The following is an 18,347-nucleotide window of genomic DNA, read 5'->3' as shown; positions in this document are numbered from 1 at the left end:
GATCAACATTTGCAATGAGACAGGAGCAATATTTATTTTCCAGGTAAATTAGTGCTTGAAATGCAGTCTTGCAGATAGAAGTTGATGAAAAAGCTGTAAGTAATTTGGTCTTTCACTTACTGATAGAACAGACAGTTATAATAAGGGTTTTTCAGAGTGCATTTTGAGCAGTGCAAGGCAAATGAGAGCAGCAAATCACTCCTCAGGGAACATTGTGATGATTGTCAGACCACTGCCAAAAAAGTTATTTCATGCCCATTACTGGTAATATTTGACTCTTCTCATCTTTCCCCTGACATCTGGGCTCTCTCCAACATACTTTTAAGTTGCCTTTGACTCCCCATTAAACTCATATCCTATTGCAAAGTCCAAATTTTAACCTTTCCTCTTATTTAGTATATCCCATATAAATCAATGAACCAAAGCGTATCTTCACTTGGGATAATAACCTTGCACCAAAAGAATTACGTCTTTTGCAGCAACAGACTTATTTGGTTTCTTCCTCCAAAAGACTAATGAAAAGCTGCAAAGGCCCTATATTTTATTGTGCTTAATGAATACTTGATTACATTTGGCTGTAAGTCAAATCAATAGGAAAAAATGTTACTGTCTTCCTCTGATATTTTATTTCTGATGAAACTGTTCTAGTTTTAACTTTGGAATTTCCTAGTGCTGAGCCAGTCAGTACCTGAGTTTGGATCAGCTGGGGCCTCAAAAGGCAGCTTGTCACTCTAGTGACTATTTTGGGTTGTGCTAAATGAGGTAATAGTCCAGGGGTAAAAATGTCAAAAGCACTTCTGCTTTTTAGGGAGCCTAATGCCTTATTTTCAAAAATTACTAGGACCCCAAGCTTCAGTGGAAGCTGGTAAAATTGAGAAAGCCAGTAAGACACAGGGCCTCTCAGGGCAGGACAGTTAGTATTTTGATGAGTACATGAGGATGCTATTAGACAGCATGCTGAATTTCTGAGTACATTGCTGGTATTTCATATGCACTTGGAAGGCTTGTGTGTGGAGATTGTGAAGAGTAACTACTGCACTTTGCCTTCATCCCTAATTTGCCAAGCACTGGCTTTTCCATGAGATCAACATGTTAGGCTCATCAAGTCACTTTTGAAGTAACACATTTTTAAGGAAAACCCACCTAAATTATTGAAGTATCTATTAGGCAGAGGCGAGTGTGTTTAAAAGTGCTATAACTGGTATTGGCTGGCATTCCTCTTGGCAGTCTGAGAAGATGGGCAGACTGTACCCTGTCATTCTTAGGCATAAGTGGAGAAACTTGCTCTGGCAAGGGTTGGAGCTTTTTATGCTTGAAACTTGCTGTAAAGGAGAAATTGCAAACTTAACTATGAGTCTCTTCAAGGACTTCACTGGCACATATGAGATAGGAGTAATTCTCTTGCTGTTTTTGTCCAGAAAAGTAGAGGCAGCCTTCCCAAAGACATTCTATCCCATTTGTATAATAAGAAGTGGGACTGCTTGAGTAGTTACTGGTTACTGTTTGAATGCTGACTAGAAACTGATGTCCCTTTAGTGTCTTGCTAGATTGTACTGGTACCTCTTCTCCATCAGGATGACAGAATCTTCTTTATAGATGAAATGCTACATCAGGAGTTTTGTGGCCATGTACACATTACTGCTTCAGCACATAAGCTTCCCATGAATGCCAAGTACAACTTTTCCCACTTAATTATGAGCGAAGTAAAAAAAAAAAAATAACCCCCACACTTTAAATTATATACAGCTTGGATTTTCTCTGAAACAATAGGTTCCAGAGAGATACACGTTATGAACTGAGGTCCAGAATCTGTATTTAAAGCTTTTTACCACAACATATGGCATTATTAACAATTGCTAAAGAGAGATAAGCATTTTCTTCTAAAATACAAAGTGGATGAATATACTTAATACCTGTTTACCTTGTCTGCCATGTCCCTGCTTGGATCTTAGTAGACTATTTCATGCTACTGCAGAGTGTCTGACATTTGTAAATGAATAATCGTAATGTGTTTTGTGATCATAATGCTCAGAAACCTGGAATTGCCTTGGTTGCCTTCCTGTGGACTTGGTAGATATTTTGACCCTTTCCCAGACCATCTTGTTCCTGAGTGGGAGCTTCTCATACTAGTAGGTCCTCATTTCTGGAGCATATTGGAAACTGTATGAGATCTATTTTTAAATATCAAATGGTTTTTAGGCTTGCGATGCAAGCTGTGAATGGATCCATAGCTCTTCTGTTAGCCTTCAAGGTTAATCTAGCCATGTGCTGTGTTAACAGATATTTGTCCCACTCTCATGTGAAAATATGTAACAGGATACTACACTGTCAGGTAGATCAATACTGATGAGAGTGATGCCAAATGACAGTCTCGAGCAGCCACTTTTGGCAGTGTTAAAAGCCAGAGAAATAGAGAGGTGTACAGGAAGCAGGAACTGAAAGAGAAGGCTTGTTAGAAAAATAAAGATGTTAATTAAAATAATTTTATATCAGTGCACAGTGGGAGTGATGGGATGTTAAGGTTTTCCACCTGTTTTAGCTCTTCCTGACATTCACCTTTTGAAGACTTTTCAGTGTGATTTGCTATTGATGTTCACATCACAATTTGTGGTGGTTTTAGAACCAAGTTGATTCTTATCCAGCAGAGGACATGAACGTGTTCTTTAACATCGCACTTATATTAAAGCTTGTAGATTTGAATTGCCTTATATGCTTAAATTTTGTGATGGATCAGGTTCCTGAAAAAATATGAGACCTTTAATGAACTTAAATAAGTTCTTTCAATGATGTCTCATTATTATTTGCTTTAAACAAACAGTATTACCATTTTACCCTTCCTAAAGATGAAGTTAAAGATCTTAATATTTTCAGCAGAAGCTCTTGTAGCCATCCCTTACTAAAACCATTACCCTCTTTCATTGAAAATATATTTTCATTACAATGGAATTATTTGGTGTTTATTCATCAAAAAATCTTCCTACAGTTATCTTCAAAATGAGTTGTTTTATGGAGACATTCAGAAAGGAAAATTCATACAGTTATGCCTTTTCTGTTTTGAAGGAAAATGGTAATTTGTTTGTTAAAGTATACAATCTGTAGGTCTTGAAGAGTGTTCAAATCTTTCTTCCTTTATTTTATAGCACTCCCTTCTAGTATATGGAGGTTTGGTCTTCTGGTCTCAGAGCTTTGGACTGTTTCACTATGGAGTTGAAAGCATGTACAGAAGTGTTTGCAGGATTAGAGCCTTAGGATACATCCACAGTAGTTTCTGAGCATATGAATTCATAGGCATATATAGCCCCACATTTTACTGCCAGTCCTTCACTGTATTTCAGCAATATCTATCATCATTTCTTCTGTTAGGTTTTTTTTTGCATATGGTGCCTTACACACTAATGTTTTTCTGTGCAAGCAAGTTGTTCATCTTGAGTAAAGCACTTTTTAAATGGGGCTGGATCTGGAAGCCCTTCCAGAAGCCTGAGTGCCCTAACTACTGGTTAAGGGAACACTTGCTCTATTTTGTTTAACCAGCTGTTTCCTTTATTATGATTCAATTATCTATTTTTTGTCGTTTAATTTGAAGATTTAGTGAGATTAAAGACACTTTAGAACAAATAAGGCAAATATACAGCTGAACATCCACTAAAAATCTCTTGCACGTGAATCACAACATATGAGTAAATTGAATGAAGTGATGATCTTACATTTGACTTCCCATTTAATCAACTTTCCCAATGTATTGTCACATAACTATATATAAACCATTAATGATTAATCACTTGAAACACAAAACTGTATTAAAAATTGTGTGGTAAGACTGTATATCAGCCATGACAATTATGTTCTGAAACCAAATCTGGGTCACTTTTGTACATTCCAAAAAGGGAAAAAAAACCCACTTTGTAAAATAGGGAAAAATTTAGATTACTTTTACTCTTAAGTAAAGAATATTCCACAGCTCCTGAATGAAATATAACTACCCTACAAGCTAACATGGGAAGATATATCCTGTAAAGAATGAAAATCAGGGTGTACTTGAAATCTCTCTCAGTATATCAAATTAGATAATAATCATTAATTTATAACATTTTTGCTTATTCTCATACTAGCCTTACGAAGACAGAATGATGTACAAGTGTCCTAACATGATTTAGTGACCTGACTGTGCAAGACATTTGAGTAAATCTTTATAAAAGACTTAACAGTAAAATTGCAGTATAGTATTCCCTTTGGGAATTTCCTGATTTCTTCTACTTTCCTGTATTCAGATTAGATAAAGAATTGATTATGCAAAATGTGAGAATAAGGATATTGAACAGGCAGGTAGTAGTCTGTACAAATAAATTCATTAAATAAGTATCAGCAGGAATGCTCCATTTCTGGTTCCCTGCAAAATAACATTTCAATTCAGTTATAAAGTAACTTCTATGTACTTGTGGCAGCTGTCCATGAGCTGAAGAAAATAGATATATTTGAATTTCAGTGGTTGTTACATGTTAACTATGAAGTAATGTGTAATTATTAGTAGCTGCATCTACCAGTAAACATAGTGGTATTTTTTTCCCTTTTCCACATTTTCTGCCATATGATACAGAGGTCCTCATTAAGATCATCAGCTCTTTCCTTCTTAGTGCATGTTTCCTGCCTGTGTGATACAGATCAGCCTTACGATTCCCAGTGCTGAAAGCAGCAACAAAAGACAGAGGAAGTGTACTGCCCTGGGTTTGCTGTGCTGCAACTTGCTCCTTTAGCCTGATGTCCTGCTAAACAACACACCAGCAGCCAATTCGCACCTTGTCAGTGCCAATCCAGGAAATTTATAACTCTCTGAAGCTATCCAAGTGTAAAACTGATAGAAAAAAGGGAAGGATCATGATTGGAACTAGAAAGATTCATTAAAAATTGGTGGTGGTGGTGATGAGTCTGACTCTGTTAAATGAAGTACTACAACATGAGTAAGATGCCTTACTTCAGCCACGATGTGCCAGCTGCACGGGGTTACCATTTTCTTTGCTCTATTATAAAATAGAAAATTGCTGAACTCATGAGCTGTCTTCAGCTTCACACATATCTGTTTGTCATATCTAATGTCATATTTAATCTGAGCACTAAATTCTGCTTCATAAATGGATTTTGGAACGCTCTTTAGACTTTACAGTCCCATGAAGGCAGATACCCAAAGAGACAGTAGTTTTACCCCCAGGAACTTCATAGATTAAACCTACACTTTGAGATTTATTATTTATAGATGCAAATATCTGTGTTGGCAATAAATGATACATAGAGCTATTGCATTAAAGAAAAATGTTTGGAAAGTTTGGAAAACGAACTGATGAGTTATCTGGTATGGTGGAAATTATGTTCCTATATATGTAGATAAATCATTATTTCAGTACATTTCTGCATAAGGTTCATGGACAAAAATGTATATTTCTATGACATCCACTAGAGGATGTTCAAATTTGACTAAGAAGGAACAGGTACACTATTATCTTTGGACATATGAGGATGTAAGTACAATAGTATCTCTTCCTGCTTGACCGTTTCCATGTTCTTTGGGTGTCTGAGCCCTGAAAAACGACTAAGAAGGAGAAAGTGCAGTTGCACTTCTGGTGCTGCACTGGAGTGGAATAATAATGTCTTCAGGGCAAAGACTGTTTTCTTAGTACTACCTGACCATGTGCTACCTGTCCATGCACAAAAGTTTCTAGATGCTGCTGCAAAACAAGTAAAATTAAGTGTGTAATAATACATTCCTCATCAGTTGTGGGAGTGGGCTGGTGCCATCACTACTCTCCCTCCTGAGTCTTAACACTTAAGGAAATGGGAGATAAATTGCCATTAGCATTCCTGTTGTTGCTAGTCATGGTGCTACAGCTATTTCAAAAGGTTCACCTTCAGGAGGAGGCTTTGGTTCTGGGTTCAGTGCCAAGAGTAGGCTTTGGCTAGTGGGCTCGGCTGAGAGACTCCAGGTCATGTTGCACAGATACAGTCAGGCAATTCCAGACTCTCTTATGGAAAGATCCATCACGTTTTATTTTAATCATCTGAAGGTTGAGTATGTGCTATAGGATTCAGCTTTCTCTGTGATTGATGAAGAGAGAATGGGATATCTGAATTACTTGCTGGAAATGCTTGTGTGATCCTCCTCTAAAGAAAGCCCATATGACTCGTTTGGACATAGTCCATAAGTTTTAAAATTACATGTGATAAAGGCTACACTTAATGTCAAGAGTCTTACTTTGAATTTATTACAGTACACAAGAAAGGAGACATAGTAGAAAGAAGGAGTTACTATTCTTGTCATAACTTCATTTTTTGAACTTTGTCTCCTGTGTCATCTCATTAAGGTTTGAGATTCTGGAGTGCTGCAAACCCAGATTATCTATAAGAAAAGCCTTTAAAAACATTTTAGGTTCCATGATTTGCCACACATAAAGCAATACCCAAAAACATGCAGTATGTACAATCTGTGGCTGAGAATGAGTAAGACAAAAATAAAAAATTAGGTTTTATTTAATTTTCTGTATTAGAAAAAAATAAGCCCAAGAATTGCTGTTTTCTCCTATGAACTAAAAAAATTCACAGTAGTCTAATAAACTACATATTTTTAACTTCCCTTTCTGGCTGTGCTCGCAAACACAGTGGTTCCCATAATTATAAGCAGCTTTACTTCATTACATTTTCCTTAATCTATGAGTAAAATCGATTTTCAAAATTAATTAGATGCATGTAAGGACTGAATTAGCTGATAATAAAATAAATTGACTTGTTTGAAAATGATTTGGGTGACTGGTGTTGAAAGAGGCAAACTAACCCTGCTCTCTCTCAACAGAGACATTTTTCACTCAGCACTCTAACCTACTGAAATTGCTGGTTTGAGTTCAGTATTTGATATTGTCTATGGTGGTAACAGGTTGGCATAGTTGGTTAGTAGTATGTAGAATGTAAATATTTATGTATAAAGATTTCCATTGCACATGAAGAGCAAAATGAGTGGTTGTATGCAAATACTCTTGGTGCAATTTTTTCTTCATTATTTCCTACTAATAAGGGGAAAGACCCAAGAGGCCGGTAAAAATACCAGAAGATGAAACTCAGTTATATGAGAACCTTTAGTAAAATTAGAAAGTTCAATAAAAGAGGTCCAAAAGTTGAACATTTTTAGATACTAAATTTTAGATGTTAAAACGTCTTCTCATTGTTAGCATTATTAGACATTGAAATAGATTTTCTAAAATAAATTATTAAGTCCAATTTATTGGAAGATTTTTAGAATCAGTCAAAAAGAAACCTTTTGAGATAGCTCAATATGGAAAATCTGGTAGGATCTACTGAGATCAGATAGGGAAAAATATTAGATAACCAGTCACCCTTTTTTAGTGATTTTTATGATTAAAAAACCATCAGGTCATTTGCTGTATGAAAATGATTAAAATTTGGGAAAATGAAAAGTGAAAAAATGGAAGACATATTGCCCTGAATATTAGGAGGGCGTATGTCATGTCAGGTCTGGGACAGACAAGGACCCAGACATGAAAAGTCTAGATAATTGGAAATTTGACAAGAATGTATTGTTGCGATGGGGATAATGCCAGACTGAGAAAACATCTAGTAAGGAATTTTCTGAACCACTAATAAAATCAGCCAGATATTAAAACACAGCGTATTTGTTCAGAACAGCGTTTTTCAAACACTGATTAACGGGGCTGGGTGGGAAGTTGGGAAGAAGCTGAGCTCTGGATGTGTATGTTTGTGTGCAGGTGAGAATTTCCTTCACTTTTCCCCTAAGACTGTCCTCATTTCTGCCAAGAAAGTCATACCTGTATGATGATGTCTACACTGGACAGTATATCCCTGGCACCTCATTTATACCACACAAAGTTACCTTTTTCTCTATTTCATTTCCTCTGGTTCCCTCCTGAGTTGTATCCCAAGCAGTTTTTTAGTTATGACAACTCTTTGCCCTAGATATATCATTTTCTTTTTATCGCACTAATGTCAAAGCAGTCCAAGATCACTTTGCCATTCCCACAAAATAGCCATAGTTCTAACACCTGCATCGTCTCTTTTTCACAGTGTCCCAAGCTTCAAGTCATCTCAACCACCCTCAGGTGGTTTCTGATTGTTATTTTCAGATATCCTTTTGGTATCTTTTCTCTGAATGTGTTGGATATTTTCTATTATGTTCTCTTACAGGCTTGTGCAGGGACATAAAGGTGTACTAACATAACTTTGTAACTCATCTGTAAGTACTGGTAAGGCTTTATCTGTCTTACTTAGGCAGTTGTTCTTTCAGATGATTCAGTTAATAAGACAACATTTTTCCTCTCAAAAACTGGAAGCCAATACCCCTGCTCCTATTGCACCCTTTGCACTGGTGCAGATCTTCATCAGTGAACAAATTCACCTCGCTAAACTGGCAGAAAACTAATCCAGAAAGCTAGAATTGAATAGATTTCTACTGTCTTTAGCTTTAACAGCTACCTAAAAACTCAGACAAGCATAAGAGTTGTTGCAGGAGTGCCTAGAACAAAAATTACACTGCCCAGCTGGCATTATCACTTGGAGAACGGATGACAGGGCCACCCTCCAGCAGCTACAGTTCTCATACAGGATCCATGATCTCATCAGCTGTGTAGAGATTTTCTTAACCTTTGCAAGGACTTCCTAATACATTTTAGCACTCTTGAAGTCTTGTTTTAAGAGTTCCCTGAAAAATGCCTTGAATAGTCAGAATTAGGTGATAGCTTTTGCTCCAATTTTAAACATAAATCACAAAAAATGTACCCATAAAATAGGGCAGTAAGGGTGAGAGGCCAAGTAGTCCATCCTCTTGTCTAAAGCAGGGCTGGAGCAGGTGAAATTTGCTTTCTTCTCATCTTCAGTTTATCTAATGCATCCATTTCCTTTTCCTTCTTCCTTTCCCTACTTTTACTTCTCCCCTTTTTCTTGTAGGCACAACTGATCTTTTTCCTTGCACTCTTAGTCTGCCCTCCTGCATTCTCCAAACTTCATCCACAGGCATGGTACTTCACTTGCTTGCTGATCTTTTCACAAAGGCTTTCTCTTCTCTTTTCTCCCCCATGCTGTTTCATCTCACTGGTCCACACTCACATCTCAGAATGAAAGGTTTATTGGTTGCCAGAAGTGACATTCAGTCCACGCATCTTTTTCTGCTCAGCCAGACATCTGAAACCAGATTCGTAATAGACTGCAGCAGAAGTGCCATTATAAAGCATATTCGATAGGTGTGAGAAACAGACATTCAATCAGTATAATTAATAGTGATGGCAACATTAAAAATGCATGCTATGAAATTCCTGATTGGTCTGTAACATCATTTGAGTCCTAAGGTGGAAAGAGTCAGCTGCATATGATACAGCTATCTGCTGCTGGAGACTGTTGTTATTCTGTATTCATATTTAATAACTGCACAGAAAGTGCCATCAAGTTCGTGGCTCAGTCATTCCAGGATCTGAGCAAATACATGATTCTTGTCTTTTCAGTTCGAAATTACTTCTTTTTGATCTAGCAATATGTAGATTTTCATATAGTGTTGTACTTCAAAATATCAAAGAAAGACCAGTCATCAGAAGCTCTGCCTTTCTTTCTAGTTGTCCTGCTTTGCTTCTGTTCCCTGACTGTATGTGTTGCAACATAACAGTGCCTTCTAGACCTGCTGCTGTCCCCAGGGGAAACAGTGATTTTTTTCCCCAAACTTGAACTGTAAAAGGACCTTACTTTTTATCTCTAACCAGTCTTCTGCTAGTGTTGTAATCCAGTGTCTAACTTATGAATATGGAATTTAAGAACAATAAAAGATATCTGACATTTTACATTATTTAGTTACATAGATGCATCTTTCTTCTCTTTTAGTTTAAAATGTTTTATAACCAAAGACAAGACTTTTAAGGGGATGAGTACAAAATCATAATTTGATTTAAGGATATTGATCTGTTACATTGCTAGATTATCTCTTTATCTGTAAAGATTTTTTAAATGTAACATTGCAAGACATGTAGTGGATTTTCATAGGCAGCACAGATGCTGTTGCAAAATGTTAGGATTTTTCCATCCATAACAGTTGCTTTTGAAAATTTTGAAGCTAAACTGATTCATCCATCTCTGAAGATCTTATTAGGAAAACGGTTTGTTTTGTTTGTTTCCCTTGTATTACAAGATTCTTGCAGTCATTTTCCAGATCTTGGGCATTTCTAGGATTTGGAGCAAGGCTCTGAACTTGAATGGAAAGTGAACTTGGTAGCAGTCATGTAGTACTTTGCTTTTGCCATGAGTTTGCTTACAAGTGTCCATACTGTTAGTTCAGTCTCAGTAGAGACCTCTGAGAATTAGAGAGCTGTTTGTCTAAAAATTTTATCTCTGTGGAGCATGCACCATCTCCTTACAGTGCCATTCTGTACCTAGAATGCACATTTGCTGTTCTCACAGAAAAATCAGTTACATCCTGCATTTACGGAGCAGAATTTTCCCAGAGCATACCACTTTTGCTCCTAATCTTGCTTTTACAGACCACAAAGAGCAGTCTTGTATGCTATGAGAAGATTAAAAAAAATGAAATGCATCAGGGGTGGGCAGAGCCTGCAACCTTTACAACAGCATCAGAAAATAGGATAGATTTAAAAAATCTATAGATTGGAGGATAGATTAAAACAAACAAACAAAAAAAAGTTTATTGTCAAACCTGTTTGGCGTTTATTCACCTTTAAGTGCTTAACTTCACAAACTTCAGTTATTTTCAATGTGGGACTTCTAAAATCTTATTTTTGAGGGAAGAAAGTTAGCATATGTATATACCTAAGCTTGAAAGGGAAACAGAAGTATGTTCTGGAAACAATATAATTCTCAGCTTTGATCTCCAACATATGTTTGGGTGGGTTTTTTTGTCAGGTGCAATAAAGATTCTTTCTGAATATATAAAACCATTGGAACCAATTAGGTTGTAAGATCAGGAACACCTAATGTTTGGATACTTGTTTTGGATCTGGACCTGTTTGATGAGCATTTGTTGGCCTCTGTGAAATAAGATGGTCTACTGCATTCCTAAAGGGGGCATATCTTCAATTCAGAATTATCTCTATCACATTTGGCATAAACTGTTATAAATAATGAATAATGTCAGTGGAGAAGGCAGGGAAGTAGTTCTCAGAAAGGAGGAATGAAGCAAGAGCCAGTGAAGGAAGGCCAGCACTTCTATTTTATGTACTTTTCTGGTTTTGTTGATGCGTATAGAACTTGATTTTGGGGGACTCACTATTTAGCCTTCACATTCTGTATCTGAAAAGTGTGATGTAAATTCACTTTCCATTTGACTACTAATTAAATAGTGATTAATTTCAAACTCTACCATTTTTTCAGAGGAGGGAAACAAAGGTTATGGACCCGTTTTTGAGGAGCAACCCATTGATACCATCTATCCAGAAGAATCTTCAGATGGACAAGTTTCAATGAACTGCAGAGCTCGAGCAATTCCTTTTCCTACTTACAGGTAATGTCTTGGTTTGATTTTCAGGTCTTACATCTTTTAATCAGTGAGTGTTTCAGGTTGTGGTATTAAAAGATTGGCTCTCTTAACAAGTCAATACAGAGTCTTCAAGGTAGGAAAAAATGGAGAGATTTGCAATTTTTGAGTAATAATCAACATTGATTCAGTTTGCCAAAAAGTGTAGACAGTGTTGTAAACACAATATTCGTGTTGTGTTAAATGTTTTCAGCTTTTGAAAGGAATACTGATCCAGCAAAACGAACAAACAAACAAGTGACCTTTAAAAATAATTAAGAGTCTTATCTTTCTAGTTTAGTCTAAGAATAAATCCTTGTTCTTCTTGATTCAGAACAGCTTTTTATCCTATTTTATTCTGAAAAAAGGAGGACCAGTTGTTGGACCTGGATATTCTACATCCTATATTGCTTTTGTATCCATCATATTGTAGAGAGATTCTCATGAATGTGTTAGCTATGCTACTGAAGATATAAAAGATTTTATTCTGAAAAAATGTTTCAACCAGTTTTAGTAGAGATTCACACATGACCTCTTTCAGAATAACTGTATTGTTATTAGCAGAGCAGTTCTGCTTTGTTGTGAGATCTTTGGGCATCCGTATGAGTTTGTCAGCCATTATCTGCTCATTTTGCACAGAGAAATGTACTTAGGATTGTCACTGTTAAGACTGTGACTAATTTACCACCTAATCATGGGCAGAAAACTGCTGTCATCATACTAAGGGACAGGTGCAATTTCTTCACAGCAAAAGAGATCCTTTTCATTAAATTATCCTCAGTACTCACTGGCATGTGTTCCTAGACTCTGGCTTCTAGGACAGAAAAAGCAGTTGAGTCTGCTGGGCATTCTTTTAAATCTGTTACAGTATTGTGGTCAACTATGGTATTCTTCCATCAAAACAGCTTAGCTAGTGTGCTTTGCCTTTTTTTTTTTTTTTTTAAATATGCTTACAGGTTGTCTACATGTACAGAACCACCTGTGATTGAAGGATTTGAGGGGAAACTAGAATACCCCTTTTGAATATGATCCCTGGCTCTAGTATCTTTACTATTTTTTTCTACATAGCATTTTGCTATTGCACATATTTGCTCTCCCCATGCTTGAAAAGGACGCAAAGTGTGGAGATCAGATACACTTTGATTTGGTACCCTTCTGATATATTTCCCCATCACTTCCAGCCTGCCCAGAGACTCCCACATCCTGTCTACAAGACTTTGTAAACATATCACTATAGAGTGATTACAGGCTTTACATAAATTTTAGTGTTATTCTTTATCTGTCATGGACTCTGCAAAATTTGACCTAGTAAAGTCACTCTGGAAGAATTCACTTGCACCTCCAGAACTTTTCTGTCTAGGAACAGATCTGACAATTAGTGCCAATAGCTGTTGTGATGATAATTGCAATACAGAATAACACCACTTTCCTTAATTCCTGACATCATTATTTTAGTCTACCTCGATGTATTATCTTCATTTTTTAGCCCTCCAGCAGTTCACAAGCCAAAATTCTCCTGTCTCGGAGGTAGATAAGTCCTCACTGCTTTTTCACTGCAACATGAGCTGTCCTTATGACAGTTATTCCTAGATATTTCTGAACAGAGGATTTATTATTCATAATACAGACATGTAGTATGTCTTGCAGGACTGAAGTGATGCCTCTAAAATCCTGTAAGACTTAAATGCTGTTTACTGCATCTTGAAAGTCCTGCCATTTAATTATTTATTCTTACTGCATCTTGAAAGTCCTGCCATTTAATTATTTATTCTTAATTTCTCTTTTGTTAATACCACTTTTATTATTGTTTGTTTCTATGACAATTGCAATTTCAGCTTCCAAATAAGTATTCTGTATATTTTGTTACGTTATCAATAAGGAAGGAACACATAGGGTATGCACTCTCATTTTCAAACACTAATACCTATCTTTACTTTGTGACAAATATTATTTACACTGAAAGAATTTTAGGATCTTAAAATGGATGTAAGTTGCGTCTTATTTGTGTTCAGGAAACGTGCAGTTCCTTTCAAAGAAGATTATGGGCTCCCCCTTGTGGGCATAGTAATAGATATAAGTCATGGATGGGTTCCCACTCCATGTATCTTATTAAATCAGTAGAAATCAGTAAGGGCCAGACCTGGGCCACCGAGTTCCTCTCAGAGTCCATGGAGTGAAAGCTACAGTGACTCAGTGAACTGGCTGTGTGGTTTTACAGTAATTAAGGTGAGAGTGTCCAGCAATTTTCTGAATGTAGTAAGTAGGTCTCTTCTGAATGTAGTAAGTAGTGCGACTGTTTTTGCCCTGACTTCACTGGCACGTTAGACTTTACAAAACATTTTCATCCCCTACCGCAATTTTGCAAAAGCTCTTAAAAATGTCATCAGTCCTTACTTTAAAGGTTCAGAGTATTTTCTTAACCAATTTGACCTTAGATAACTAGTTGAGAATATGTTTATAATCCCAGTGCTTGATCATCAGCTGGCTCGCTCACAGCCAGCTCAAGCATCCTTTACTGCATGGCCAGCAATCAGGTTTTAACCTATGCCATATCTCTGAGAAGGCTAAAGCAGACTGTGACTGTTATGTTTAAAAGAGCTTATGGAGTTCAAATCTGTGGATCTTGCTGAAGAAAAACTTAAAACATATAGAGAATTATATTAAAAACTTCCTGTATAGTGTATCACAATTTATGAGTTATTTTTCAAATCATATTTCTTCCCAGGTTTGGGTTTTTTGGGCCAAATCTTACATCTGGCTTTTCTTTTTTAATAGGTGGAAACTCAACAACTGGGATATTGATTTAACAAAGGATCGCTACAGTATGGTGGGAGGCAGACTTGTTATCAATAATCCAGAGAAATCAAGGGATGCTGGAAACTATGTCTGTGTAGTGTCGAATATCTTTGGAACTGTCAGAAGCAGTGAAGCCACTCTGAGTTTTGGATGTAAGCTAATGTTTACGTCAAAACGTAGTAACATTATGGTTAGCTTGAAATGCCCAATGTTTTACACTGCAGTATCTTCTGCTAATATGTGCTACAGCTGTATTACTCTGTAAAAACAATATCTTAAGTGTCTTAGTCTGCAGAGATCAACACAAAATAAATTTTGTAAACATTTATATTCTTTAACATTCAGCTGACATGATATAATTTTCAGTGAATTATTGTTAAATTATTAATTGAAGAGGCTCATGGAGCCAGATCTTGAGATAATAATTTCCAGACTCTTTTTAAGTCATGGTAGGACCTGAGGGGAAATAGTCACAGAAGATGCAGGTGGCGGCATATGGTGATGAGGCGCTGCCGCAGTACAAACGCAACTGGGATGCCTGCAGGAGGAAGGCGAGTCGCTCGCTAGGAAAGCGTGCTCCTTGACTCCTAGGCTACAGTGAAGACCCTGCTGGGGGACATTTCTGTCAGCTTCTGATGGTCCTGATCCAGTCTTGTGAATACATGCATATGCACAGACCTGCACTGTCAACAAATACATCCATTGTAAAAAACTAGTGTACTGTGTGAAGAGTAATGTAAAATTTTACTGACTGAAGACAATGTTTGGAATTTTTATTTTATTTTGCCTTAAGATGCATTTTTCCCTGGACATATTTTTTTCATCAGAGGACAAAAAAAGGAATCCACTCTTACTGGTGACTGTTCACAAAGCCTTGTGTGCCCTTTAATCCTGACATTAAGTGCTTAGTGCCCCTCTTGTCTTTCAGCAGCCTTCATGAGCAGAATTCTCTCCTTTACTGTATAAGATCAGAGATGAAGTCAAAAGTTCTTCTTTCTGCTAGTAATTATAAGACTGTGAAACCACATATATCAAGGAAACTCAGAAGCTGTAATGAGCTGATGGATCACATCGTAGTTGATCTAGTCGTAGTCTGTATTTTACCCAGTGCATTTTCTAGAATGAATAGAAGGCCAGGTTTTTACTTTCTTTTAATGGAGAGGACATCGAAATTCAGTTTACAGGATATTTAGTTATACCTAAAGCAGGCATCAATGCTGCCAGTCCTGAACCAGTAGGATAAAAGTTACAACAGTAGCTGTAGCTACTTAAAATGAAACCAACACACATAATAGATAAAAAAGTAGAATCAAAAGAGCCTGGGGCATGTTTTCCTGACTACCAGCTCACTGACTGCATGAGCTGAACATTGATAGTTAGTGTACTGGACAATTATACTGAACAGAACCCTAATATATAATATTTAAATATTTAAATGATAGTAGGGCAAAGAGGCGAGGAATAGAAGTGAAAAGATAGTTGGAAACTGATAACTGCCTGTTAAAAAAATTCTGCTCTCATTATTCTCTACGCTGTTATATTTCTTCTCTCTCTTTTTTATGATCACATATATAAAAGCATTTCCTTCCACAGCCACTGTTTCTAATGAATTGAATATAGATTTCCTAAAATTAATATAGAAAATGTCTGATCTTCAGTGGAAGTTTTTGTTCCTTTGCTTGTGCATAAACTGAAAAATCACCATTTAGAGCAGTTCATTTAGAACAACCATTTAGAAGAGTTCAAAAAAGTCTTGACTAGTTGTATATGAACAAGGCATTTTATTTTTTTCTTGCTGTCAAATTCACGGAAATTATGGAAGAAAAACCACATTCTCTCATAAACTTCATGTCAATAAATCTGTGTGAGAACACTATCTCTAGTAGAACCGGATCTTTTTAGATCCAGTGCTTTAAAACGCATTAAAATCATTTAGCTGTTACATGCATACTGGTGAAGGAAGGAATTTTATCCTGCAGGAATACTTAGTGGCTTTTTAGTGTGTGCTGAGCAAAATCAGAGGTGAAATGCTGTTCTTTTTGCTGGGAAACAGTTTCAAAATAGTAAAACACGACAATTCCATAGAAGAGAGGCTGCAAGAACAGCAAGGAAGAGAAATTTCCATGCTCTCTAGATATTAGCTGTATGCGTATAGGAGTGCAGTGATTATGTTAATTCTTTCATTTTAGATAAAAATTAATCTCCTCCAATTAAGAGTTCATGGAATCACACTTGTTATAATTATTGAGTAATAAGCAAGTAGTGCTTAGGCAAAGAAGATATCAAGTCCCAATCAGAGTACAGAGCATTTCATAAGTGGGAAGAAGGTATACAATTACATCTCAGTAATTGTATGACTTCCCCGCACCTGGCATAGACCATTCTATTTCAGGACTAACATAATCTTTTATATATATAAATTGCCTGTTCTATTCCACGTCTATAAATTTGTGGTGGCTGTCCCAAAGTTTCAAAAGTTACTCAAGGACACTATAAACAAAATGTCTACACTTCAAATGTAAACTTAATATAGCTAAAATGACTTAAAAGCAGTGATAGGTTTTCCTTTCATCAAACTCTACACTGTCCATGTGCAAAGCAGTGTCAAATTAGCAACACATTTGTTGCTAATGATTGTAATTTTAATTTTTTCCCATTTCTGCAAGAGATTTTAGATGCTAATCTGCTCCAAAGAAAGCAGAAATGAATAATAGTGGCAAGTTTTCAAGATGATCGGAAGGTTTGCAACAAGGAAATTGATGTTTTCAGGAGAGATCGGTCAGTATTTTGAAGATAGAAAGTAGTTGTGTAGTAAGGTCCATGCTGGCAAATGGAATGGGAATATGTGAATAGATGTATTCCAGTCTATGTGAAGAGCTTCCTTGGCTTTGATTACAAAACCTGTCTGGTCAAATAGCTAATTTTTACTAAGTATGCTTAATTTAATTTTTATCAAAGAATATTCCAAATTAATTGGGAGCTAGTTGTGGAGAATTTAATACATTTATTGCAGTAAGGCACAGGGTAAAATTATGTAAAATAATAATCAGAAGTCCTTACAGCGGCCTATTGCAATGTCTGCCATTTAGGCACTGATCCAGTCACTGGAAAGATCTATATTATCTTCTGATCTGTTTGAGCAGAATAAAGATTAGTATTTCAGAAGTTGGGAGAGGTGTCTTTCCCTGAACACTGATGTAACTCTCCTAGATTTTTTTTCATGCATTTGACATATTTAGTAAATATAGTAATTGTTACAAAGTTAAATAATTTATTTTTTTTTTTAGATAATGCAGAGTGTGTACTGGATCTATCTCAGTATACATTGCATCTTACAGTAGTGAATACTCTCTTGTTTTCTACTTAATCTCTTTTTGTATATAGCTCTATCCTGATTTTTCTTTATTCTTTCTGACTGGCTGATCTTGGACTTAAGTTTTAGTAAGATCTCAGAGCCAGCCTTGGGAATTTAGTAGAACTGAATATCTGCTTGCCATCAAATAAAGCCAAGTAATCTGAACGAAGTTATCTTAGATGATTTCTATAGTAGAGTATTACATTCAGAGGCTGCGCACTTGCCTATTGTGAATGTATTGTTTACACCACAGTAACATTTAGAGCAGGACTTCAATCAGGATCTCTACAGTCTCCCTCAGCTTGGTGACTGTTAACATCTTTATGATGATCAAATTGAGGGAATCAAATGCACCCTAATTAAGTTTGCAGATGACACCCAGTTGGGTGGGAGTGTTGATCTGCTCGAGGGTAAGGAGGCTCTGCAGAGAGACCTGGACAGGCTGGAGCCATGGGCTGAGCCCAACTGCAGGAGTTTCCATAAGGCCAAATGCCGGGGGCTGCCCTTGGGCCACAACAACCCCCAGCAGCGCTACAGGCTTGGGGAGGAGTGGCTGGAGAGCTGCCAGTCAGAGAGGGACCTTGGGGTGCTGATTGACAGCTGCCTGAACAGGAGCCAGCAGTGTGCCCAGGTGGCCAAGAAGGCCAATGGCATCCTGGCTTGTGTCAGCAATAG

At 36.8% G+C, this 18,347-nt stretch overlaps 1 protein-coding gene across 1 annotated transcript in view; it reads left to right on the top strand.

The window, feature by feature from the left end:
- CNTN1 (contactin 1) overlaps nucleotides 1–18,347 on the top strand; it is a 225,865-nt gene that overhangs the window by 132,073 nt on the left and 75,445 nt on the right. Inside the window, exons 4-5 of the mRNA XM_026863717.1 lie at nucleotides 11,380–11,509; nucleotides 14,297–14,469. Coding sequence (XP_026719518.1) covers nucleotides 11,380–11,509; nucleotides 14,297–14,469 — 303 coding nt within the window. The remainder of the gene's footprint in view (nucleotides 1–11,379; nucleotides 11,510–14,296; nucleotides 14,470–18,347) is intronic.

This window comes from Athene cunicularia (genome assembly GCF_003259725.1).
Source record: "Athene cunicularia isolate RWA chromosome 1 unlocalized genomic scaffold, athCun1 chr1_part2, whole genome shotgun sequence".
In the NCBI taxonomy this organism is placed as follows: Eukaryota; Metazoa; Chordata; class Aves; order Strigiformes; family Strigidae; genus Athene; species Athene cunicularia.
This window is presented reverse-complemented; position numbering and strand designations above follow the sequence as displayed.